Genomic DNA, 27,471 nt, shown 5'->3' on the forward strand with positions numbered 1-27,471 from the left:
CGCCGGGGTTTGTCAAGCCCTGGTTATATGTGTTATCACTTTGTCTACCACTCCACTGCAACTGCCTCTGTGTTGCAACACAGCAGTCATTTTGTGTCCGTATAAATGTACAACAGTTTTTAGGAAGAGAAATCAATGTATCTAGTTGAAACAACAGAAGTGTACTGAACAGAATGCAGTTATCTTAACTACATCTGGTCAAATTTTAGCTTAATATCTGCACACTTGTAAAAATATGCCACTGGGTCTTACATCTCATTTTATCAGGAAGTTGGTATTTCCAATAGCAGCATGACCCTACTTTTGTGCTGAGCATGAATCAACAGACAGATAAATCAGCATGTGTTGGAGAAATGCTGCCTCCTGAATAAACAGCACCTCAGGTTTTCCTGAATGTCTCCTATCCAAGTTCTTACCAGACTGACACTCCCTAGTTTGAAATCCCTGTCATAGGTCAGTGTAATACAAATGGCTAGCTTGTGATGCCAGGCTCTTCAGACTCAATAAATATTTGTGTATTATGTGTGGAAATTTCCAAAGTTTTTAATTCATGTACAGAGTGTTTCTGTGGATTAGGGATGTAAATGAGTGGTTGAGTATATAATTAACCAATAAGCTTAGGCTTATCAATTAATTTTCTCAATTATTTCCCCCCCCCCCCCGGAAGGGCGGGGGGAACAGGAGCCTTTTTCCATTCCAGTCTGCGTGGGGAGCTGTTTTTTAAATTGGCCCCCTCATGGACTGGCTCCCACCTAGCATACTGTGCTGCTACCTCTGATACAGAGGCAGCGGCACAGGATGGCAGGGGGCTCCCCGGGAGTGGGGCTAGATTGCACTGGCTGTGGGCCCAACCCCTGGAGACTATAGAATAGTCGAGTAATCGACTATTAGTTGAGTAAGAATTCATGTGGTTACTCAACTATTATATTACCCAATATCTAACATCCCTACTATGGGTTTACCTTTATTTTTCAGTGTTCAGAATCAGTCTCAATTCTGCTTATAAATAAGCATACTTATTTTTAAACAAAATGTAAGATATATTCGAGCAAAGAGAAAGTAACGGTCTCTTCTTGGTAATATACAGGTCTTCAGGACAGGTTATGTCAGGTGATGCTTGTGCTGGAAGCACTAACAGAACAGTAACTATTCCTGCTGGAGAAAACCAGATCAACCAAATTGCACTAAATCCAACAGGCACCTTCCTGTATGCAGCTTCTGGAAATGCAGTGAGAATGTGGGACCTTAAAAGGTACATAACTAAGGCAAAAGAGAGTATTCTCTAGATATTTACCACCATACATGACAAAGGTAGTATTAGGATGTTTCCAGTTCATGAGGCAATGTCTTAGTTTTGGACTGAACAAGCTCATAAATCAAAACCCAAGGGATTAATTAGCCCAATATAATTTTTACTGGCTTAATACAATATATTATTGTTTAATTAGGTGTATGCTGAGTCTTTGAATTAAACATTTATTTTTCAACTGCATGGAAAAGAATAACAGGGTTGAAAAGTGACTTTTCAATGAAAATAATACAGCCTTGTACATTGGCCTTTCTTAACTCCGCGGGCACTTCCCCTGCTTTCCTTCTTCATTGTCTGCTTCTTTCCTTATCTCCTTTCTCTATTCCCCATCTGTGCCTTCTCTGCAGGTTGGAAAACTTAAAATGTATGTGCTAGAAGGGAGGAAATCACAGAAGCAAAAAAAAAGGGATTGTGAGACTGTGGAAATGGGTTTAAAAACCTTTTGACTAAGGATGTTAAATATAGACTAAGTGACTAATTGAATAGTCGATATGCTAGTCAACTAGTCGCTTCACCCACCCCTTGCTGCCTCTATCAGAAAGAGGAAGCAGGCGGGGGAGGGGGAGGGGAGGGAGACGGAGTACTTCAAAGCAGCAGCGCCACTAGAAGCCTGACGCCAGACCCCAGGCTCCACGCAGAGCTGCCACTTTGAAACGCCGTGTGCAGCCCAGGACCACCTGATCCCGGCTTCCACACAGCACTGCCACTTCGAAACACCACAAGGACCATCGACTATTTGATTAGTCGATAGGGCAGTTCCGCCTTTGAAGTGTAGCAACAACCCTAGGGCTGTTGCTACACTTCAAAGGTGAAAGTGCCACATAGAGTCTGGGATAGAGGCAGCAAGGGTGGGGGGAAGCGACTAGTTGACTAGTGTAAGCTATTTTGCTTATCAGATTGTCGAGTAGTCCTTCACATCCATACTTTTGATCATTTCCTGCATTGCTGGCATCTCTCTTTTCTCCTACCTTCAGGTCAGCAAAGTCTCTTCCTATCAGAATAATGGTCATTCTGTTTGCACTGAAATAGTCCCAGCTCCATACAGCCCCAGTTCTGTTCTGAAACACAGCTCAGAACAAATAAATATAGATGGATTGTGCAAGCCCTTAATGCCCTAATAGTCACCCATGCCCTCATCCTGTAATGAGTTGTGTGTTGGAGACACCCTCTTTAAATGAATGTTGTTTTGCGTGGAATTCATTGTAATATCAGAGCCCTAGCCGGCACTTTGCATGGTAGTGGAAATCTGCAAGATCAGGCCTATATGTACCTTCTGCACTGGAAAGAAGAGTCATTTTCTGATCTGTCACAATGCATCAGAAGCAAGCAGTTTGAGACTTGCATATTTAAGATAGCTACTGAAAAATGGTTTTGCTAATGCCTGCATTCAGACTAGCAGTGGTTATCATCCAATGAGTGAATTTACATAATATATTGGAATTTTAAAATAACCAGACACCGATTATGCAAAACAGCATACAGATACCCAGAACTAGTCAGAATCCAAAGACTAGCTAAAGTGGATATTTAGCCTGTAGTTGGAATTACTAACATAAAACTAGTAATAGAAATGTAGCCGTGTTAGTCTGGTGTAGCTGAAGCAAAATGCAGGACTATGTAGCACTTTAAAGACTAACAAGATGGTTTATTAGATGATGAGCTTTCGTGGGCCAGACCCGGGTCTGGCCCACGAAAGCTCATCATCTAATAAACCATCTTGTTAGTCTTTAAAGTGCTACATAGTCCTGCATTTTGCTTTAACATAAAACTAGACTTTTCAAACAAGTTAAGCAAGTATTTGTTTACATTTAACCTGATTGAGCGTGCTTGTTAGGTAAATTGGATATATGGAAGGGGCAGGAAGGAACAGAAGACATCTGGAATACTTGTGAAGAAAAGACCAAAAAGTCAGGAGACGATCCATTTGGCCAGAAATTCTGTGCTATAAATCTGTATAAATAGAACATATTTTGGCATATCTGATGGAAGTAATAAACCTCCAAATCCCCACAGGGTCACACATTTTTAAAAGTGGAGCTGAAGATGCTCTATATCCAGGTTTCGAGTTGGTTAAAATGTTAAGAATATTCTTCATCCTATTACCTCACCCTCACATTTACTCCTTTTCTTCTTAAAGATTCCAGTCTACAGGAAAGTTAACTGGTCACCTAGGCCCTGTCATGTGCCTTACTGTAGACCGCATTTCCAACGGACAAGATCTTATCATCACTGGCTCAAAGGATCACTATATAAAGGTAATACATTTTAGTATGAACATTTTCTTTACTTCCCAAATAGAGGAAGGGTTTAGGATTAGTGCGACTTCCATTTTTTTGACCTTCCTCTCCAAAATTCCCAAAATGGCAGCCCAGATGGAAAATTTAACATCCATGTAATTTATATTATGTATTATTAATAATACTTACCAATTTTATAGCACATTCCCTTTACGATGGCCACATCTCAAATAGTATGTAGCAAAAACAATTTGATGAAGAGCAACAATAATTTTTAGATTCACGGAAAGACTTTCCTATTAAGAGAAATTAAAATATTAGGTCAATATCAAAAGTGAGAAGAATAAGTGACATAATAGACATATACAAAATATTGAACTATGTGCAATGCATGATGCAGAGATCCTGAGGGGAAAATAGCATGCAGTTATAGAATTAAATACTATATATTATGCACATCCAGACAGTCAGAATTAAGGTATGCAGGCAACCTTAATTCTTGCATTTTCAATTTTTGGGTGCCTGACTTTGACAGGAAACTATATGGGTTGCAAATGTCATCATATTTGTACTGAAATATGTTGTCAAATTGTTGGAGAAAGTCCAGCAGATAAACTCACTTAATTTAATGGGAAACATTTAGTTATACTCTTTAATGGATATCTTACGATCTGAGATGTAAACCTAATTTATTTCATTGGCTTGTTGTGTATTAAAGTATTCAGAACAGAATATATTACTAAAGGAAATGTAATCTCTAGATAAAATTAGTTTTATATATTTTTCTATGACGGACGCAATTATTCCATGAATTTCTAATTGAATGTAATTCATAAAGACATTTTAAAAAATCTTTTAAGCTATTTTGTTACATTTCAAAGTAACCTGTTTTTCTTGCTGTCAAGTTTATTCATTGTAAATTGATATTAAGGGAACTAAGCTGCATGACACAGAAATTATTTGAATGGAGTTAATGGTCTGTTATTTGAATATCCTACATTGTGGGATTCCATTCTCAGAAAGCTGAGAGGGAGGAAGGTATGTGGCTCAGAGAAGACATCAGTAATTAGAGACAGAACTCTTATAGAAATAAAATATTCTGAAAAATATACTCCTTCAACTATTTCCTCCAAATATCCATCTCTCAACCACAAGACAATGCTTCTGCCCTTTTGCTCCTCATCCTACTGCAGCCCTCATCCCTGAGCAGTCAGAAATTACTAATGGACTGTCTGTGAAAGTGTGTAGACTGAGAGGAGATATGTTCCTCTTCTACAGAGCAAATAAATACTGGCCATTGGTTATGTATATGGACATGTTTTTATAATACATTTAGAAGATTGATCTGATAGTGAGTTAGCACTTGGGTGTAATTCCTTCTTGAAGTGAATTCAGTGAAACACTGCTATGTTAATTAAGTGTGGCTCTGCCACATAAATTATGTGCTCCATACTATCCTGAGTTTTGACTGTAAGGAATAAAACTCTCCAGCTCTTACCGAAGTTTCCTCCTATAAATCTTTCATGGAGGGTAGGTCTACACTGCATGCAAGCCCAGGGTTCAAACTCAGGCTCAAACCTAGCCCCTCCTGTCCAGAGCAGCCTAAGGCGGGCTGCTGCAGCTGGCGCCCCAGGCAGAATGTGCGATCGGCGCCCCCACCTGCACAGCCGTCAATGGGCCGACATCATCGTCGGGCGCCGTTGAAGGCAGTGCCCTAGGCAGCAGCCGAGTTGGCCTATAGCCATGGGCCGCTCCTGCTCCTGTCAACACACCAACTCAGGTCTCATGGGTCACAGATCCCCTGAGTGTGGAGGGTCTGAGTCTGAATCAAAGTGGGACTCATGGTTTAAGCCCCATTGCTTTGCAGGTTAGGCAAAGTCCCACTGAACTCGTGTTCTGAAATGCCACCAAAGGGTTTCTACAAAACATGGACTTTCTTTGGCCTATGGACAGTCATATTTGTTGCGCAGTCAAAGTTCCTCACACTGACCACAAACAAAGGGCTGAAGCAGCCACATTTTGGAGGGCACTAAGAAAGAGAGATGTGTGGTTGGATTCAGGCCTACATGAGTCCAACCACCAACTTAGGTGTTGGAACTCCAGGTTAAGACTCTGAGTTCACCAGTTCCTAACCTGGTATTACAAAACAAGTGTATGTGTGCCAGCCATAGATTAACAAACTCGGGGTCTTCTAACTTGAATTCTTCTAAACTTGAGCTTACACTGGAGTGTTGACACACCCTGAATGTATTCATGATAGCAACATGGTAGAGATGAAGTGAGTTCTCCAATGTGTTTTTGTTAATTGCCTGTCAAGAGCAGGTAGTATATCTGAACGTTTATTGCTTTTCTTGTTTCAGATGTTTGATGTAACTGAAGGGGCTCTTGGAACTGTAAGTCCAACACACAATTTTGAGCCACCTCATTATGATGGGATTGAAGCACTTACTATTGTTGGAGACACCCTTTTCAGTGGGTCTAGAGATAATGGAATAAAGAAATGGGATTTAGCTCAAAAAGACCTGCTTCAGGTAATATAAAATCAGGTGAACAATTATGCTGTAGTACTTTTGTGTGTATTTCATACTTTATAAAATGAACACTCAATTTGTGTTCAGCCAGTTACTCCTACTTAGCTACTGCTGTGTTCTTAATTTATTAGGATTCCTTAGCCTGTTCATTTATAAGCCACTCTCTGCCCCTCAATGAATAGGTAAAAATGGCAAAACATTATGATCCTTTCATAAGACAACAGTATAGTTCATCAGTTGACACACTTTGCTGATGCGCCGGGAGGTTCACCTGGAGCTTCTGCAAGCATGAGTGCCCGGCAGCTCCCAGTGTCTACAATTCACTATTCTCGGCCAACAGGAGTGGTAGGAAGTGGTGGCCAACATGTTCCTTGGCCCGTGTCACTTCTTGCCTCTTCCATTGGTTGGGAGTGGTGAATCTCAACCACTGGGAGCTGAAGGGCTCCCTGCCTGCAGATGCATCAAGTAAACAAACCTCCCGGCATGCCAGTGGCTTACCCTGATGGACTAGGAGCCAAAATTTGCTGGCTCCTCTTGTACATCACCGATGATGAAATGTCAGTTCAGGACTTGCTTATTTTAAACAATGTGCTCAAATTCGATTTTTATTCAAATTGTATCCGCATGAAATTTGACCCATCCATTTCACAAAATGCTAGACCTTACAAGTCAATCAGAAAAATGCAGTGAATGATAGTACTGTGGCACTGGTGTCAGTCTGCTACTGTGTAATTTGAGTGTCTAGTCTGTCTGACTATGTAATGTGCTCAGTTGACGAATCTGTAATACAATTTAAATAGGCTGTTATTGCCAGAGACATGCCAAAGAGCTGCTTTGAAATAAACAACTATTATAATTTGACAGTGATAAAGCAGGTGACATTCCTTTATAAAGTCCTATAAAAGCTATAACTAAATTATTTTCTAAGATTTTCATACTAGTATTTAAAATTAACAGTGAAATCAAAAGAAAATGGTCTGCTTATGATACAGCATTCAAACCTAAAGTTGTTGAACATGCAGAAGCAAACGGTAATTGCACTACTGCTCATGAATTTTGTTTCAGTGAGAAGCAGATACAAGAGTGGCAAAAAACCAAAACAAACCCCTTTCCCCCCAAACACTAAAAGACATGCCAAGAAGCAAGAAAATACATCCAACGATATGTACTTCATGTCCTAGACTGGAAAAAGATTTCAGTGATTGGGTTGTTGAATGCCAACAAAATGGGTACCTTATCACTAGAACTGGAATTTGTGTGCTCTGCAAATGTCAAAAGACAACAACTAGAAGTCAGTAAAGTAATTGATATTTGCTGCATGATTGTGTTGGTCTCCTTGCTTCCTAAACATCAAGGTCTGTCTTCATCAGTGACCAAAGATAGCACAAAAGGTAGCTGAGAGACCTGGAAGAAAAAATAAAATCTTTCCATAGGTTTATTATATAACATTAAAAGGAATATGCATTTGAGCTGTCACAACTAGGAAATATGGATGAAACATTTGATCTGCGAAGCAACAGAATGGTGACTGATGTTGGTGAAAACACAGTTTTAATTAAAACCAATTGCCATATTTTACAGTGCTTTTATCATGTTTGGCCGGTGGATCAAAACTCCCTCCTATTACTATTTTTAAAAGAAAAACCTTGCCCAAAAACATAACATTTCCTGTGGGTGTTGTCCTATGCACACATGAAAAGGGGTGGATTGATGAAAGTGTGACTACAGGCAGTCCCCGGGTTACGTACAAGATAGGGAACGTAGGTTTGTTCTTAAGTTGAATCGGTATGTAAGTCGGAACTGGCGTCAGCCGCTGCTGAAACTGATCAGTTTCAACCGCGGCTGAATCTGGACGCCAGTTCTGACTTACATACAGATTCAACTTAAGAAACCCAGGCGTCCCCAAGTCAGCTGCTGCTGAAACTGATCAGCGGCTGATTCCAGGAAGCCTGGGGCAGAGCAACTCTGCCTCGGGCTTCCTGTAGTCAGCTGCTGGTCAGTTTCAGCAGCGGCTGACTTGGGGACGCCTGGGGCAGAGCAGCTGGGGTGCTGCTGGGTTGCTCCAGTAGTGTGGCTCCTCGGCGCTACTGGAGCAACCCAGAAGCACCCCAGCTGCTCTGCCTCAGGCGTCCTGATTCAGCCGCTACTGAAACTGATCAGCAGCAGCTGAATCAGGACTCCTGGGGCAGAGCAGCTGGGGTGCTGCCGGGTTGGTCCGGAGCAGCGCTGCGGGACCAACCCGGCAGCCCCCAGCTGCTCTACCCCAGGGGTAGGCAAGAAAAGCCTGGTCTGCTGGGGGGGGGGGCACTAGCTGCACCCCTCCGCCCAGCAGACCAGGGAGACGGGGGTGGGGACATCCAAGTCCTCCACGGCTTTGCTCCGTCTCCCTGGTCTGCTGACCTGGGAGACACGGAGCAAAGCCGCAGAGCACGCGGGCAGTGGGACAGTCCAGGCGCGCCGCGCTGTCCCACTGCTGGCGTGCTCCGAGGCTTTGCTCCCCGTCTCCCTGATCTGCAGGGAGACAGGGAGCAAAGCCTTGGAGCACGCCTGCAGCAGGGCAGCCCAGGTACTCCTGGGCTGCCCCGCCGCCGGCTTCCCCCGCAGCTTTGCAAAGCCGCAGGGGAAGCCGGCGGCGGGACAGCCCAAGCGCGCCTGGACTGCCCGGCTGCCCGAGCTCCTCCGCGGCTTTGCTCCGTGGCTTCCTGGTCTGCAAACCAGGGAGACGCAGAGCAGCTTTTCTCGCCCCGGAGTACACGGGCGGCGGGACCGCAAGGTCCCGCAGTCCGTGTCCTCCGGGGCGAGAAAAGCCGCGTTCGTAACTGCGGATCTGACATAAGTCAGGGACTGCCTGTATTGAATGCCTGGAAAAGTGTGGAATAAGAGACCGGGAGCACTTCTCAAGAAACCTTCTGTGCTTGTTTGGGACATATTCAGGGCACACAAGATGGATGAGGTAAAACATGGGGCCAAAAAAAAATTAAAAAACTATTTTTGGCTGTAGTACCTGGTGGCTTAACTTCTGTTCTAAAACCACTTGATGTCTGCCTGAACAAACCCTTTAACGACAGGCTACGGAAAATGTGCTCAGGCATGTCAAAGTTGACAAAAGATGGGCTCTTATGAAGCCCGAAATCATTCTGGGAGCTCGTTGGGTCAGAGGGATGTTAAAATGAGGTTAATTACCATACGTAAACATGCAACCACTGAAAATTTCAGCAGTTACACGAGTGGGGCAGTTGGTTCACCAGAAACCAGTGCGTGTGGAGAAGTTTCCTTCCCCCCACAATTTGTTCTGTATGCTTATCAGTAAAGTGGATAACCAAACATTCAAATATGCAATTATTCTGTATCTACTACTAATTTCTCTTGGAATCCAACATGTATGAGATGATCAGGTAGATACTGGAATCAGTGGTGTGCTCTGTGGATTTTATTCCTGTGCTGCGATAGCACTTAGCATTTCTTACATTCAAAATTATGTACAAATGCTAACTAATTTTATTAAATAAAAACTGTGTGCAGTCGGAAAACATTATCTGTTTTACCTAGAGAGAAAACAAAGCAGAAAAGTTATGATGTATGTATTCATGACCACATAGCAAGTCTGTTGTGGAGCTGGGAAACTGGGATTAGAACTCAGAACTTCCTGATTGATGCCTAAACCTGTGCTCATTCCTGTATCCATTCTGCCTTACCGTGATTTATGTATCATTTATTTTCTCAGCAAGTTCCCAATGCACACAAGGTCTGGGTGTGTGCCCTCGGACTGGTGCCTGGTTCCTCTGTTCTTCTCAGTGGCTGTAGAGGGGGCATTCTAAAGCTCTGGAACGTGGATACATTCACACCAGTGGGAGAGATGCGAGGACATGACAGTCCTATAAATGCTATCTGCACTAACTCCAGCCACATTTTCACAGCAGCAGAGTGAGTTTGTGTTCAGGTGTTTTCCATATATACTACTTTTTCTTTCTTCATGTGTAACTCAAAATTTTGTACAAACAAATTAATTCAAAGCACTCACAGGTGTTCTAGTCACTTCAAAGTAAAAGCAGAAGAACAAGGTCCAGGCTTCAAATTGACATAATATGTTATGGAGATCTTGGGCCATGCATTGGAATATGGCATCACAAAATTCCTATAGACCAGGAGACAACCCAAAATGCATGCTTTTGTAATGCTAAAACACAGTATATGTGCCAAGCAGAAACTCCAAATATGGCAACTTCTTACTATCCTCCTTTAGTGTTTTAACTAGAATACTTGTGAGTAAAGCATTACAGGCAGTCCCCGGGTTACACGGATCCGACTTAAGTCGGATCCGTAGTTACGAACAGGGCTTTTTTCGCCCCGGAGGTCACGGGCAGCGGGACCGCCCATACGCGCCGCGGTCCCGCCGCCCGCATCCTCCGGGGCGAGAAAAGCTGCTCTGTGTCTCCCTGGTCTGCTGGGGGGGTGGGGTCCCAGCAGACCAGGGAGACGTGGAGCAAAGCCGCGGAGGATACGGGCGGCGGGACCGCACAGACGCGCCGCGGTCCTGCCGCCCATGTTCTCTGGGGCTAGAAAAGCTGCTCCGTGTACCCCTGGTCTGCTGGGGGGGGCCCAGCAGACCAGGGAGATGCGGAGCAAAGCCGCAGAGGATACGGGCGGCGGGACTGCGGCGCGTCTGGGCGGTCCCGCCGCCGGCGTCTCCCTGGTCTGCTGGGGGAGGGGGCACAGCTAGTGCACCCCCCCCCCCCAGCAGACCAGGATTTTCTCGCTGACGCCTGGGGTAGAGCAGCTGGGGTGCTGCCGGGTTGGTCCCCCAGTGCCGCTCCTTTGGCGCTACTGGACCAACCCGGCAGCACCCCAGCTGCTCTGCCCCAGGTGTCCCCAAGTCAATCGCTGCTGAAACTGACCAGCGGCTGACTACAGGAAGCCCGAGGCAGAGTTGCTCTCCCCCAGGCTTCCTGGAATCAGCTGCTGATCAGTTTCAGCAGCAGCTGACTTGGGGACACCTGGGACAGAGCAGCTGGGGTGCTGCTGAGTTGGTCCCCGCAGCGCCGAGGTGCGGCGCTGCGGGGACCTACCGGGAAGCGCCCCAGCTGCTCTGTCCCAGGCGTCCAGATTCAGCCACTGTTGAAACTGATCAGCGGCTGATTCCAGGAAGCCTGGGGGAGAGCAACTCTGCCTCGGGCTTCCTGTAGTCAGCCGCTGGTCAGTTTCAGCAGCGGCTGAATCTGGACGCCAGTTCCGACTTACCTACAAATTCAACTTAAGAACAAACCTACAGTCCCTATCTTGTACGTAACCCGGGGACTGCCTGTATTAGGTAGAAGTGAAAATGTCGATGACTAGTGACAAAGGATCAGATATTCTGATTACACTCCTGGTATATGAGAGCCTGAGACAGAAAGATAGGCATATTTAGGTAGAATCAGCTTAGATGGAATTATTCCCTTGTTCTTGTGGAAAAACGAGCCATACCAGGGTATGTCTACACTTCAGCGCAGGGGAGGGCATCATGAGCTTCTGTCATAGATCCATAGTTCTGGTGCTCTCATTCAGCTTTAGAAGTGTCCCTGGATATGTCTACACTACAACGCTAATTCGAATTAGCTTAGTTCGAATTAACTAATTCTAACTAAGCTAATTCGAATTAGCGCAGCTAGACCTAAAAACTAGTTCGAATTAGCATTTTGCTAATTCAGACTAGCACGTTCACGTTGAGTGGACCCTGAACAGAGGTTAAGGATGGCCAGAAGCAGTGCCGGCAGGGCATCAGAGTAGGACTTAGAGCGTGGAGCTGCTGTCTCAGGCTAGCTGAGGGCTGTGCTTAAAGGGACCCGACCCCCACCCCGGACAGAGAGTTCTCAGGGGTGCCCCGCTTGCAAAGCAGTCCTGGCTTGTATTGCCCGGAGTACCCACACTGGGCACATCACACCACTCGGCCATCAGCCCGGCTGCACTTGCCGCAGGCTGCCATCTGGGGAGAGGGGGCAATTGGGGGGCTGCAGAAGAGGTTCCACCCCCAGAAGCCCGCAGACCCAGCCCAGTTCTCCCCATCGGGGGCTCGTACCCCATTCCTCCCTCACCTCCTTCCACTTACCCCTCCCTAGCCCCTCTTCCTGATGTACAAAATAAAGGACAATTGTGTTCAAAAATAGAATCTCTCTTTATTGAACAAAACTGGGGGAGACTGGGAAAAGGAGGTGCGAGAGGGGAAGAGAGAGGGTGGGAGAGGGGAGGGCAACTACAATGATGAGGGGTTTGGAACAGGTCCTATATGAAGAGAGGCTAAAGAGACTGGGACTTTTCAGCTTAGAAAAGTGGAGATGGAGGGGGAATATGATAGAGGTCTATAAAAGCATGAGTGGGGTGGAGAGGGTGCATACAGAAAAGTTCTTCATTAGTTCCCATAATAGAAGGACTAGAGGACACCAAGGCCGTGTCCAGACTCAGGGTTTTTTTCGGGAAAAGTAGCCTTTTCCCGAAAAAACTTCCCCTGCGTCCAGACTCAAGCCGCATTCTTTCGAAATTATTTCGAAAGAACGCGGCTTTTCTTTCGATGGCGGTAAACCTCGTTTCACGAGGAAGAACGCCTTCTTTCGAAAGTTCCTCTTTCGAAAGAAGGCGTTCTACAATGTAAAGAGGCCGTCTTCGAAAGAGAGCATCCAGACTCGCTGGGTGCTCTCTTTCGAAAAAGCGGATTTCCTCTATCGAAAGATCCGCCTGCAGTCTAGACGCGATCTTTCGAAAGAGGCTCTTTCGAAAGAAGCCTGCAGTCTGGACATAGCCCAAAGGAAAGGAATGGGTAGCAGGCTTCAAACTAATAACAGAAAGTTCTTCTTCACAAAGCAAAGAGTCAACCTGTGGAACTCCTTGCTGCAGGAGGCTGTGAAGGCTACAACTAGAACAGAGTTTAAAGAGAAGTGAGATCAATTCATGGAGGTTGGGTCCATGGTGTGGTATTAGCCAGGGGGTAGGAGTGGTGTCCCTGCCCAATGTTTGTGGAAGGATGGAGAGGGATGGCACGAGACAAACGGCTTGGTCACTGTCTTTAGTCCATCCCTTCCAGGGTCCCTAGGGTTGGCCGCTGTCGGCAGACAGGCTACTGGGCTAGATGGACCTTTGGTCTGACCCAGTACAGCCATTCTAAGCTCAGGGCTCAGGGTCGGAGGTCTCAGTGGACCACCTTGATTTTCATGCATACATGCTCCTGGGTGGCCAGGCTGGCAGCTCTCCTGCCCTAGACGGCCGCTTTCCTGTGCCTAGTGCTGAGGTCGTGGACAAGGTCCACGATGTCTGCACTGGACCAGGCAGGTGCCCGCCTCTTGCGGTCCTGGGCAAGCTCCCGGGAGCTGCCAGCCTGGTCCCGGGAAGAGGGGGAGGGCTGGGGGGCATCGGGTGGCTGGCTCGAGCCGTGCCAGGTGCAGGGTCTGCTGGCTGGGTGCTGGCAGGCTTGCACCTGGCACGGGCATCATAGCCAGCCCGTGCCCCTTTAAGGATCTGGGGCCGGGAGGGGGGCAATAGAGTTTCCCTGGTGTTGGCCAGAGTGGCCACCAGGAAAAGCTGGGGAGGGCTAGCCTCCCACTAGTTCGAATTAAGGGGCTACACAGCCCTTAATTTGAACTAGTAAGTTCGAACTAGGCTTAGTCCTCGTACAATGAGGTTTACCTAGTTCGAACTAAGCGCTCCTTTAGTTCGAATTAAGTTCGAACTAGCGGAGCGCTAGTGTAGCGCCTATCAAAGTTAATTCGAACTAACGTCCATTAGTTCAAATTAACTTTGTAGTGTAGACATACCCCCAGAGACACCAGAAACAAGAAAAGTATGTAATGCTAAAGAAAATGCGGGCATCTGTACTACTGTCAAGCCTAGGCAGACAGCAACTAAAATGAGCACAGGGCTGTCTCAGGCCAAAATTGTTAAATTTGGATGTTATTTTTTTAGGCATTCAACTTCAAGAAATACTGAGCTACCACAACGCATTGATTGGGAACTGCCAGAGCTCTACCTTTATGAAAATCAGGTCTCTTTGGCTATATCTATACTGTGCCCATCTGGCACAAGAAATATGCAAATGAGGCAAAACGTGGAATATTTGCATAATTAATGAGGCTCCGTTTTTGCACAAGAGGCTTTTGCACAAGAGCCGTTCTTCCGGAAAAAAATGCAGCTCCTTTTGCGCTAAAGCCTCTTGTGCAAAAGTGAAGCCTCATTAATTATGCAAATGAGGCATGGCGATATTCCATGCTTTGCCTCATTTGCATATTTAGACATAGCCTTATATTTTGGTGCCTAAATATGGGTGCAGGTGTCTCATTGTCTTTGTTTGCAAATGTTGGTCATGTACATTTTGAAATGTATATTGTATGTAAACCTGGTGTGTGTGTGTGTTTATTTAGATTTTAAAATAATTAAATATAAGCCTATTCTAGGCTCTAGGTACCCTTATGCCTCATTAATAATGTAGTGAAGTCCTGGTAGTGTTAATAATTTGGAATAGGAATTTAGGGAGCCATATAGAAACTCCATTCTTCATTGCTGTAGAAGCAAAGCCTTAGCTTTTTGCAAGAGCCCACTCAAACATGTGTAGCATGCCCAAAAGATTATCAAACCTGGGCTATTTCAGGTCAAGGGAGGGAAGGAATTCCAGAGTTTGAACCTTGTCATCTGACACAACCCTTTTAGAAGGACAGAATAAGAAATGTCTATATACCTAAGATACAGTGTATGAGGTAAGCAAACAATTATTCAGTCAAATAGGAAAGAGAAAATATGATCATTATTTACATCAGGCTTATAACTGTATTAATACATTTTCATAGATTATATGGATATTAACAATTCAGATCTTTTCATTTTTCCAAAAGGTGAAATTACCTATATGTTATTTAACATGTATTGCACACATTGAAAGGGAAAACATTAAAAAAAATCCTGAATAGCTTTACAAGAAGTCTCCTCCATAAGGTTTATGGTATACAGCTCCAGATTTAGGTCCCTTTCCTATCCTAGGTGACTGAGCATCTCATTATTTTGGCTGAAACATCCTGCATTTGATTAGCTTAGATTTGGGCACTGAAATGGGAGCTTTTGTCCTAGCCAAACAGAAAGGAAGACATGATACAATGTATATAGTTTAAATGGGCCACAACATTATTCATTTAGCATATCTAGGAATATGTGGCAGGTTACCATATTTGGGAGGGCTGTCTTTGTCCTTCCCTCTTCCTGACTTGGTCCCAGTCAGCTCATTGCTGGGAATTCATGGCTCTCCCCTCATATGAAGGAAAAGAGGGAGAGTTATCTCTCCCTGCTGCACCAGATTTTAAACACAGCTTCTCTTGATGGCTCCCCTCTAAACTCACTTTTAGTCCTGTTTATCAGGGAACTGCATCCCGTCTGTAACAAGCACCTGCCCTGGATACCTGCCGCCAGCAACTTGATCTAATCTCCTTACCTACTTCACCAGGTCTCTGACATGCTGTGGGAAAGGCAAAAACACCCATCCGGCCTCTGTCAGTCTGGCAATGAGGGAAAGAAAAAAAGTGACATGCACAAACCCATGGCAGAACCTAAATCTGTTTTCCTCTTATCCCGTGGTGGGAGAGGGGCACTGCTGATTGGTTACTGAGATAAATCCTTGTAAAATGTAGGGGAATAAATATTCTCCCTCTCTCACGATGCATATGATACATCACTGCCCCTCTCTGGTCCCACCACTTCCTGTTCCCCTTGGTAACATTCAGGTAAGTTCCCTTCCTCACCCTGGTAATTCAGATTTAATAGCATCCTTCTTTTTGTGCTGCCTAACCAAAGCATCTCTGCCTTTAGTTGTGCTAAGCACATTCTTACCATATGGTTCTTCCTGTTTTCTCCTGGCCTTCACTCCCTACCCTGCCCTTTTAAAACAGCCTGACTTCTGTTCAGTGTAGGCTGAGCCCATTTTGTTTCTGTCAACCTCAGCAGGTTGCAGCCTTTCATCTCCACCTATGGACATTTTTTACAAACTTGAGTGTTCTTATAAAGGCAGGATTCAGCCTGCTCTTATTAACAGGGCTTGACAAACAGCGGCAAAATCTGCTCGCCAGCCCCGCACTGCGCATGCACAAGACCCGCCGGTGAATGGGGCGACCAGCTGAAATCTACTCGCCATGGGCGAGTAGATTCACTGATTTGTTGAAATCTGCTTATTAATCTGTTTGTTATATAGGTATTCTTGCTCCAGTCTGTAGAGATCTGAATGTTCATATCTTCCAGTTTCCAGCAACTACTTTTAATTAAGACTTCTGATTAGAATGGAAATACAATTCCAATGCTACTTTGCTATGTTAGAAGTTTCCATAGTTACAACAGTGGTGTAGTGTGACATTTATGTTTATACAGCATTAGCACAATATAGCCCTAGTCCACAACTAGAACGCCTATGTGTTAAGGTAACATAAATAATAATAATAGTAGTAGTAGTAACAATATGAGTGGAAGAGAAGATTGTCCATGCTGTGAAGAAGTTGGAAAACCCTGTTGGTATACCTGAAATTAAGAATTTTATGCTGATGACAAATGACTCTAATTCAGAAGTTGTGTGGTTAGACCATATTGTGATAATGTAGCCTTATATCACTAGCAAAATATTCCCCTGTACAAAATACTTGCGTTAAGGTAAGATCAGTCTTCAAACAAAAACCAAACCTGTCCTGAAGCCAGGCTTACATCAAGATCGGGAAATGTCTAGGACAGAAATATATATTTAAAACTAACTTGAAAAACTAACGTGCTAAATGTTTCCATAAACTTGTTTTTTTTCCTCTTTTGCTCACTTTTTCTGTTTATAAAACACATGTTTTACAGTGATCGAACTGTGAAGATCTGGAAAGCTCACAGCATTCTAGATGGACACCTTTCTGACACTGGAGATGCAAATGAAGATATTGCCAGTAATTAAACATGAATTGAAAAGACAGGTACAAATTAATACTGTGATAAAAAGCTGTGTATTGTTGGTACACTTTGCTGTGCATTTACTGTGTAAACACTGGCAACTGGAATGAACTGGAAAATGCAGCTGAACCCAACTGGCAAATATGTTTTCAAATAGAATTGATACATTAGAACAGTTACCCTGTATACTATATTAAAAAAAATAGCCTTTTGGTAATATTCTTGAGTATCTGTTGACTGGATTTGTGTGCATATATAACACTTGTATTTTAAACAAATTGGAAAATATTCTGCTATAATAACCGTCTCAAACTTGTAACCTGGAATACAAAATAAAATACTCTATTATACTTCATTCTCCCAGACATTCTGATGAGCTGATTTGTATTTTGGAATAACATAAAAAGGATGCATCCATACTAAGCCTTTAATTAAACTAGTTCTTCATTTGAGATCATAATAGGTTATCTATATTGAGGGTATAAAAGCTATCCGTATTGAAGTTATGACAGCAGACTGAATAAAAAATCTGAAAAAGTTGTTAATGTGACTTATTATTGCTACAACAGTTTCTGGCTAAGAATGAATGCCATATGATTTATGTTAATGTTAGCGTATACTCTTTTTGACCAAAGTTGTGTAGCTGTGTATACTCTGTGCTCAGGACTAGAACTAAATTGCTGTTAAATGGTTGTTTTATTAGTGCTTTGCCTATATTCTGTAATCCACAGTATTCTTAATGTCATAATAGAAGTCTATCTTAATCTATTTTTCTCATGGATTTGTTTTTATCATCTCACATTTTGTTTTTTAATGGCAAATTGTCCTTCATTTTTATCTAATTTTATATGCTGCTAAAAATATTTCAGATACACTGTGTTTTGCGAACCTTGGCAGTGATTATGAGAACTGTACCACCGGCATTGGAAAAGCTATGTAAATAGATGGATTGTAAAAAGAGAATATCTTATCTTGTGCCTATATTCATTTTAAAATGCTGCAGAGTGTGAATATTGAAAGAGGATGTATAGTTTATCCAGCTGCTCCAAATATTAATTTGTAAATTCTGCAAGTTTAAAAATGTATGTAGATTCAAAACAGTATTTTGAATTTTGTTTTTTGACAGAAATTATTAGCCTGTAAATTGTAGCTTATGTAGGTGATGCTTCAATAAACATGTGAATGTGAATTATTTCTCTGAGCATTTTTTTTACCATTCTGCCTATTAAGAATACATTATTAGAGTACTCTTGCTGAGGCCAAAAATTTTACATGAAATGTGCAGTTGTACTTTTGTAATACAATAAAACAATCTGATAAGTAAAATACGCCATACGTACTACTTCTACACTGCTTTTTTGTTCTAAATGCCCATTATTATTTATTATGTATCTTATAGTAGCACCTAGGAACCGCATCAAGGAGTTGGGCTCTAATTTGCTAGGTACAATACTAACTTGTAACAAAGCAGTTTTTCCCCACCCTGAGCGCTCACAATCTAAATTCTAGACACTACACATCAGGACATCAAAATGGACAAAAGCCTTGAAGTTTTGTTAATATGAGTTAAATGAATTTCACTTCATGTTAAATCAATTTGAAAAGAAGATGAAAATTCATACATCTTCTCACTTAACCATCTTATTTTACACATGGTCTGGTAGCACTTTATAGACTAACAAAATATGTAGATGGTATCATGAGCTTTCGTGGGCACAGCCCACTTCTTCAGATGACCAGAGTTATGAGTTTAGGATGTGCAGACCGAAAATAAATAGAAGGGGCTTCTATGTCAGGAAGGATACTATCAATTGACTTTTGATTCTTATCTGCTTCATTTTAACTACCCAATCTTCAGATACTTACTGATTTCCTCCAACTCCTTGACTCCCACCCCCCTTTTTCCCCCCTCCTCCCTCTCCTTTCCCTCCCTTATTTATTATGAGTCTTCACATCCTAAACTCATAACTCCGGTCATCTGAAGAAGTGGGCTGTGCCTACGAAAGCTCATGATACCATCTACATGTTTTGTTAGTCTATAAAGTGCTACCAGACAATTTGTTGTTGTTTTTTCTGTACATAAAAATCTCGGCTACCTCTTGAAGCTTAATTTACACAGATTGAGACTTCCAAGGTAGAAGCATTGTTTACTGGTTATGTTCAGATATTTGGGAAGCATCACTAACACTGGGAGTTTTAAGAACTCATTCTGACTACCAAAAGATTTAGGACACATTTGTGACAGTGGCAATGCAAAAAAGGTATACATGATGAAAAGACTTAGGACCATATCACACCTTCTTATGGTGGCAGTTATAAATGTGTAAGTGAGTGTGCCCTCTAGTGTCTACTCCACAGTAAGGAGAAGGCACCTGGTACTGATATCGTAAGATGCAGGAGTTCATCTGTAGCTTAAATTGTACTAGAGATCTGTGGCTTTCGACAATGAAAAAGTTCAGGGTTCTAATTCCAGTACACAGTTGGGGGGTTGGATTGGTGAGATTTATATAGTTGTGAAATCTGCAAAAAGCTAACTACAAGAAGGCCCAGTTGACTACCATAGGTCATCTTCATGTTATTTGACTGTTTCCCCTCAGTTGGTGAGGAGATACAGGGGGCAGAGCCATGAAACCCCACTGGTCCTGCCTGATTTCTGATGTCTTCTGTCTGGCAAACTAGAAGAAAGCTTTCACCTTCATCATTTTAAGGAATTTTAATTTTAGTTTACTTTTAATTTTTAGTTACCAACTTGTTTACCGTCTGTATCTTTATCCAGTAGTAGATAGACTTTACTTTACATGTGTAGAAGAGCATGTATTTTGTTTAATCTTATGTTTGTTTGGAAAATGTTTGCAGTATCTCAAATTACAGATATGCCAGTGTGGCTGCCAGCGGGTTGCCCATTATAAAATGCTGACATGCTGCGTGCAACAAATTCTACCTATTGAATCATGGAACGAATCAAGACTCTTCAGTGTTTTGCTGTTCTGCTTGCAGGTCAGTACAGTTAATATCTGTATTTCGATATACACAGCTTTCAAAAGCTAAATATTGGATGTGCTTGCATGAAAAGTGATGTGGGAAAGGTATCGGGTGCTGTGTGTATGGGAAGGACAACAATAGATGGAGAAAACTGAAAATGGGAGTAGATTTGGAAACCATCAAAGGCAAGGGAAGACTGCATTGGGGATAAAGAGGGAACTGGATGTCTGTCCGTGCTGCAGTTTGCTCCAGATCTAACAAGGCATCTATGCACCTGAATAGTCACACTGAAGTCAGTGGGACGACTCACATGCTAAAACTTAAGCATGTACTTAAATGCTTAGTTCATTAGAAAGATAAGAAAAGGCCATTCTTGATGTAAGCCTGGCCTCAGGGCAGGTTTGGTTTTTGTGCAAATGATGCCAGTATGTAAGTCACCAGTATTACTCCACTGGAGAAAAAGGAGGCTACACTGATTTTCCACAGGGACGCCTAATAGCAGCAGCATTTGCTAGGCCAGTTTCTCACAAAACTAGAATCAGAAAGAGAAAACATTAAGGAGAAGTTTCCATATAAATATTTCAAGGTGTTTATTTTCAACATCTGTTTCCATGGAAATTACCTTGACAAAGCCACCAATGGGCAGCAAAAGCTCTTACTAATTCAACTGCTGATTTTTTTCAGTTCCAGCCTCTACTAATGTTTACACAGAAACAGTCCATAGAACCAGCAGAAAATGAGGTGCAAGAGCTTTAAAACAGAGGGATAGAAAAGAAAGGAGGGAATCTGTTTTTGTTTTTCAAGATGTTCTTATCTCATTTGCCCCAAAACAGTTAGAAATGTGTCTGGGAATCAGCAGCTGAATGAGAGAACATACTTGTGCATTTCAATACCTGAGACATAACAAGGGCTGGTTTTCAGAATTCATTATGGATTCAGTGCTTCAAACTGCCAAAGGAAATTAATTTTTTTTAAATGGATATATTGTTGATAGATTTGCCATTTCTGTGTGTTAAATCATGGTTGCTGATGTTAGACATTATAAACAAGCCTATTTTGCATTTTAGAACAACTAACATAGCTAAGATGAAATGAGCTGGGTTCTTTCCATCTTGTGCATAGAATCGTAGAAGTGTAGGACAGGAAGGAAACTCAATAGGTCATCTAGTCCAGTCACTGCACTCAAGGTAGGACTATATAATAACTAGACAATTCCTGGCAGGTGTATTGAGGTTTTTAAGAACAGGATAACAATAGAGATTCACAACTGTTTCCCCCGTCCCCCAGCAGTTTTGTCAGAACTTAACTACCTTGACAAGAAGTCTATCTAAACCTCCCTTGCTGCAACCTCCATTGCTTCTTCTCCTACCCTCAGAAATTAGGAAAACAGTTGTTCACCCTCCCCTTGGTAACAACCTTTTGTGTATTTGAAGACTGCTATAATGTCCCCCATTCAGTCTTTTCTCCTCCAGATTGAACAATCATAATTGTTTTTCAATCTTTCCTTATCTTTCATCAGCACCATTATAGTGTTGCATTAGGTACCCTAGTTCAAAGCAACATACAGCAAAGGGTTTTCACATGTGTTCGAGGGGGTCAGAATTTGTAACTCATGGCTGAATAAGTGTCTGTGAAAACCTAAATTTGGCCCGTGGAAGATTTATTGGTGGAAAGAGCCTAGTGTGGCTGTGCCCAACAGGTGATTTTTTTTCAGGGCTGGCATTTAAATTAAGATCCAGAAAGTTGTTTTATTTCCCCTAAATATGTACCTCTCCCATCTCCCTGAAAATATTAGAGGCAGTGCAGACTTGTCCCCCAGACCTAGCCACATCCTGTCTGCCTTTTTACCAGAGTTGTTTCAATAGTGGAAACTGCAGTGTATCACCAATCCTGCCTTGTCCTAGTTTTTAAAACACACTTTCTGGCCTCTAAAAAACAAATCTTCTCTTTCCCTCTTGCCCCGTTCTCTCCTCTCCCTTCCAAAAATGACTTTGCAAAGGTAACTTGGCTTCTTCCACAAGTTGCCATAGCAGGAGAGTTTTACCATGATGGTTTCCAGACCATAGACCAGGGCAGGCAAAATATGGCTCATAGGCCAAATCCAGCCTGCCAAATATTCCGATCTGGCCCACCACTACCCTAAGCCACCAATGTCCGAAGTCCCAGTGAGTCCTCAGACAGGCTCCCTGTTTGCTGCATGCACCCTCACATGCCACCCAAAGTGGCCAGTTGCTGGAGTAGGTGCATGCATCTCTGCATGATATGCTCCCCTTGGAGAGAGTGGGTCTCTGTGCACTGCCCTCGCCCTAGCACAATCCTTGTGGCTTCTACTGGTCAGAAACCAGCCAATGGGAACTGCCTGGGTTGTGATTGCAAGAGCAGACAGCTATCAGAGCCCTCCTCCGCCAATAATGCATGTGCTGGCCCTTGTGAATGAAGCTGCATTTGGCATCCCTGGCTAAGGAGTGCTAATTCCAGGGGAGAGGCAATTTTTCCAAATGACCTTGCCAGCAGGAAAATAGAAACCACTGTGAGCATGGAATAACCTTGGAACTTCTTCTGAGGCCCTTAAAGATGGACTGGTAACCAATCATATGCTCTTCTATAATCACAATATCCCGGTGTGGCAAGCTATAGAGCTTCACCCCTGAAAACCATGCTAGGTCAAAGTCAATTCTAGTTATGCATGCATGTGCCTCTCCCGATGCTTGTTCTCTCATATCTGTGTTCAGAGTAGATGGATCCTGGACTGCATGACAGTAGCAGATAAATAAATGGTCAGGAACCCTCTTTGGTTTCATCCGGGACAATAGAGAACTATTCAGAACTGTACCTCTGTACCTCAAAACCGTCCCCTGGAATCCTGCTCAAGAAGAGTGTAAAGATGACTGACAATAAAGAGCCAAAAATCTTGCTCGCTGCCTGAGTGAATTCTAAGAAGTTACAGGGCTGCATAATAAGTCTGAATAGCTTTCCTTTCTACCTGTAAGGCTACCGGAGAAGGGACTCCTCTTATTCCATTGGTAAGACCTGGTCTAGGAGCACCAGAGAGCAGTCCACACCAGGAAATTGCATCTTGGATACCAGCTGTTTAGTCTGGGGATTCACACCCAGGATACCACGGTACACAGGGAAATATGTCCAAGGTCAGAAGAGCTTGAAAGAATCAACTTGCTAGAAGTGAGCATGCTCAGACTGGCTCTTGCATCTAAGACTGTCAAAGAGCTGGTTGCGGCCTCTGTAAGTCAAAACTACAGCTGTAGCATGCATAAACTGGCAAGAGGATACACACAGCTCAAATCTACCCATAACTAATGCAGAATGCTTCCTGGGTGGAAGATCATCTACAGAAAGGGAGCCACTGAACACAAAAATTGTTGGGTTAAATTAAATATTTATCAGATTTCCCGGTATGACCCCATAAGTGGATTCGAGTTGATGCTTAACTGCTCCCCCTTTCTGCTTTTATCCAGACCCATAAAAAACACACAAGTATCAGGTTTTTCCTAGGGAAGTATGCCAAAGATCACTGCAACAAACAAATGGCTCTAGCTTACTGATACCCAGCCTCTCTCTGTTTTTCCCTTAGCCCTTTTACTTTATTTCCTGAATCATGAGCAAGTGTCAGATGGTGTTACCACATTGTCCTAAAAAGCTGCGGTAACGTCAGTGTTTGAAACATCTCCATTTTCCTGCCTCCACTAACCCAAGCCTTTCCTACATTCCAAACTAGATTACTAAAAAGGACTAGTTAGGTGAGAGAAAATGGGGTAGTTTGACAGAGAGCAGAAAATGGAGAGAAAGGGCATAAAGAAGAGATGGGTTACATAGAATGAAGAGAGCAGTTTTAAAAAAAATCTGTTGTGCTATCAGAACCAACATGCAGCTCCAACTGAAGTGTTCAGCATTGAGCTCATTTTAATTCTAGTGTCCTTGATATCAAGAAAAATACAGCAAATATTATGAGACAAAAGGAGAGCTATCGCTCAACAGGATATTGTTCAAAGATTCATGAAAGGTCAGATGTCTTCAGACGTGCTTGTTAACAGATTATAATGAGCACTAAAAGAGCAAAAGAAGTAGAAGGCAGGAGTTGAAAGGATGATTGTCTTGCATTGTTGCTGATAGTCTGTGAAGAGAGAGTCCTTTTAACATCACGAATCCCCCTAAGTTCCCTCTCTTGCCTCCTGTCTCCCCAACATGTGTATGTGACACCCTTGGTCCCAAGGCTCAGCATTTCCAGGAGAACACTGGTTATTCTGGGAATGTCCTGAGGTGCTTCTTTCAGAAAGAGATCTCCTCAGGGCCCAGTTCCCAGCCAAATGCCTCTTGCAGCAGCAGAATCACATCTGTACATAGCACCCTCTAGCTTCTGCCCCCCTCTTTTCTTAAAGGGGCAGCTCTTATTTCTCTTATATCATGTACAACACCACTAGCAAAAACATGTACAGTAATAAATATTCAACGTTCCTAAATATAAATAATGTGAGACTGTAAAATACATATTATAGAAATCTCATGTGCACTCATAAGCTACAGCAGGGTTGCATATGCACTTCTGACCAAGAAGAAGGTAGATGGGCTTCCCTCTGGAACCCACCATTTCTGATCCTAAATTGATGGGGAGTGGCTACTGCTGTGGGAGATACTATCCATAGACCTCCCTTATTTTGTTGGGTTGAACGCCAAACCCTGTTTTATTGTTTTCCTTATCTCACTCCACACTGGCAAAAGTCAATATCACTGCCTGGATTGGCTGTACCGTGGGGCATTTCAGCTCTCGTCCAACTGTAAATTCCCTAGCTGGTTAGGGTCATATCAGCAGTTCTAGAAAATCAAGGAGCCTGCACGGTGTAATCCAGAAGGAAGACACCAAGAGTAAATTCCGAGCTATAATTCTTGTGAGAAGTGTGTGTCTCGAGCAGTCTCTCGAGAGCACCTAGCTGTGCTGCTGTGCCCAGTTGTCTCATGTGCTGGCATTTTCCCCACAGGGAATGCCTCAGTTTCCACACATGACAAAAGTAGTTACCCATTATATAAAGAGGAATTAAACCTGTTAATGCTCCTCATGGTTATAACCATTCATGCTATTTCCAGACTATACAGCCAAACAGGAGATATACCAATGCCAGATACTAACAAACTTCTTTTTGATAGACAATACCAATGGGGGCATCTAATGCAAAGACTAACATGGAATGTGCAAGCATGAGGGGGGTGGCTCTTTTTAAAAAACATTGAAATTGGTGTTGAATAAAATGCTCTCATGTGGGTCAATATTCTGACCTCATGTCACTAGATCAAGGCAGAAGACTGAAAATTTGTGATCTCAACGCACTCTAATGAAGGTCATTACAGCCTGAAAAGCCCAGTTCATTTGCTGTCTCTAAAGCATGAAACTAGTGATGAAGCTTTACGTAGATTTTATTTTTTAACCTATTTTCTCGCTCAGAAAATATCCCCCTGGTGTCCCTACTGATGACCAGTCTACAAGAGACCCATTGGACGCTGACACTGTTGTTAAGGGTATAACTATGTGGACCTATGCACAAACACAGAAGTTATATATAATTGGGCAATCATAACATTAACTGTAACTGTAATAAAACTGGCAAAATAAATTAGACCTTGTAATTGTGAATGTCTGTGTGGTCACTTCCATTGGTCTTTGTGTTCCTAGAGACTTTATATCTCAAGCAAATAGCAGAGGTGATTTTTACCCTGTTAAGCCTGAAACTGTTGAGACCAGAGCTGAATCCATGGTGGGGTAATGCCACATTACAAAATTCACTTTAGATCAAATATAAAGCTACTCTTGGACTCTTCACAGTCTGTTTTGGATTTAGCAATCTTGAATAATTTTATATCATTTGCAAACTTTGACACCTCACTGGCTATTTCTTTTTCCAGATCATTTATGAATATGTTGAACAGTAGTGATCCTAATATAGACCCTCAGGGGGACACCATTCTTTACTCTCTCCATTATGAAATCTAACCATTTATTCCTTCCTTTTGCTTCCTGTCTTTTAACCAGTTACTGATCCATTACAGGAACTCTCCTCTCACCCCATGACAGCTTACTCTACTTAAGAGCTGTTAGTCAGGGACTTTGGGGAGATCCACCTAATCACCTTGCCTACGTGTTTCTAGAGTTTTTCCCTCTTTGTCAACTGACTCTTCAGAGCAGGTCTAGATGATACAGTACTAAATATTCCAGCAAGTAGTCCACATTAATGCTCCTGCTGGTTCTAGTACAGCTTGGACCTCCCTTGTCTGACACCTTCAGGTTCTGACCCATCCCAAACAATAGAATTTGCCGATCAGGGAAGGTCTCCTACCACCAGCCTTCCAGGACACTCCCCCTTCCCTGCAACTGGCTCCATTCCAGTCCCACTGCCGTTGGGCTATAGCCCACTGGGCGGCAGCCTGCAGGGCTTGGACTTAGACTCTGGCCCACTGAGACTCCCCAGGGACAGAGCTCCCCAGCCTCTGTGGCTCCACTTCTCCATTGCCCACCCCGGAATCCTCTCCTCACATGAGTAATCCTTTTGATTCCAGTGGGACCTACTCAACTGGGAGAGAAAGTGTGGGATTTTATTAGACTAAAGGAACTAGCTAGCTTAGGTAATGTTCTGTTTTAAGGTTATGAGAATGACTAGCTGCTAGTTTGGGGTTTGTTAGTGATGACTAACTATAATTATGCAAACATGCCATTAATAGTAAATATGCATCAAATTCAATCATTGAAGTGAAACAGGATTTTAGCCCTTATTTAAGGACAGATCGCAATGCAGCCTTGACTATGAGGCTTGACCCCCAAGATCAGCGTGTATGCCTCCATAACAATAGTACCTATTGCTTTATCCACTATTTACCTTCTAATTTCTCTTCTGACAAATATTTCAGATTTACTCCATCTTCAGTTGAAAACAATAGGCACTGGACAACGTAACAACACACAGCTGCCTACATACCAAAAAAAAAAAAAAAACCCCACCATATCAGGAGGAGTAATTACAATGGTCCACCTCTCACAAATCCACATCTAAGTAATAAAAATATAGCACTTCGACTTGTGGGTTTTGAATAAACAATATTCTCTTGCTTGAATGATGAGTGCACTACTGAAGATTGAAAGAACTGGGCTTGTTTAGTTTAGAAAAGAGAAGACTGAAAGGGGACATGATAGCAGTTGTCAAGTATCTAAAAGGGTGTCACAAGGAGGGAGGGAGAAAAATTGTTCTCCTTGGACTTTGATAATAGGATAAGAAGCAATGGGCTTAAACTGCAGCAAGGAAGGCTTAGGTTGGACATTAGGAACTTCCTAACAATCAGGGTGGTTAAACACTGGAATAAATTGCCTAGGGAGGTTGTGGACTCTCCATCTCTGGGGATATTCAAGAGCAAGTTAGACATCTGTCGGGGATGGTCTAGATGGTTCTTGGTTCTGTTGTGAGGGCAGGGTACTGGATTCAATGACTTCTCA

General features: G+C 43.0%; 2 protein-coding genes across 15 annotated transcripts in view; both read left to right on the forward strand.

Annotated features, from left to right (window-relative positions):
- Positions 1-18,189, forward strand: part of KIF21A (kinesin family member 21A) — a 150,471-nt gene extending 132,282 nt beyond the window's left edge. For all 14 annotated transcript variants that reach the window (XM_075927460.2, XM_075927474.2, XM_075927496.2 and 11 more), the window contains 5 exons: positions 1,088-1,252; positions 3,447-3,564; positions 5,907-6,077; positions 9,802-10,001; positions 16,911-18,189. In XM_075927460.2, coding sequence (XP_075783575.1) covers positions 1,088-1,252; positions 3,447-3,564; positions 5,907-6,077; positions 9,802-10,001; positions 16,911-17,004 — 748 coding nt within the window. In that variant the 3' untranslated portion in view covers positions 17,005-18,189. The remainder of the gene's footprint in view (positions 1-1,087; positions 1,253-3,446; positions 3,565-5,906; positions 6,078-9,801; positions 10,002-16,910) is intronic.
- Positions 18,190-18,990: 801 nt separating this feature from the next.
- The window catches only part of LOC102463469 (sucrase-isomaltase, intestinal-like), a 95,500-nt gene continuing 87,019 nt past the window's right edge, over positions 18,991-27,471 (forward strand). The window contains 1 exon segment of the mRNA XM_025183243.3: positions 18,991-19,997. Within this exon segment, the coding sequence (XP_025039028.3) occupies positions 19,952-19,997 (46 nt within the window). The 5' untranslated portion in view covers positions 18,991-19,951.

This window comes from Pelodiscus sinensis, chromosome 1 (genome assembly GCF_052426305.1).
Source record: "Pelodiscus sinensis isolate ZL-2025 chromosome 1, ASM5242630v1, whole genome shotgun sequence".
Taxonomy (NCBI): Eukaryota; Metazoa; Chordata; order Testudines; family Trionychidae; genus Pelodiscus; species Pelodiscus sinensis.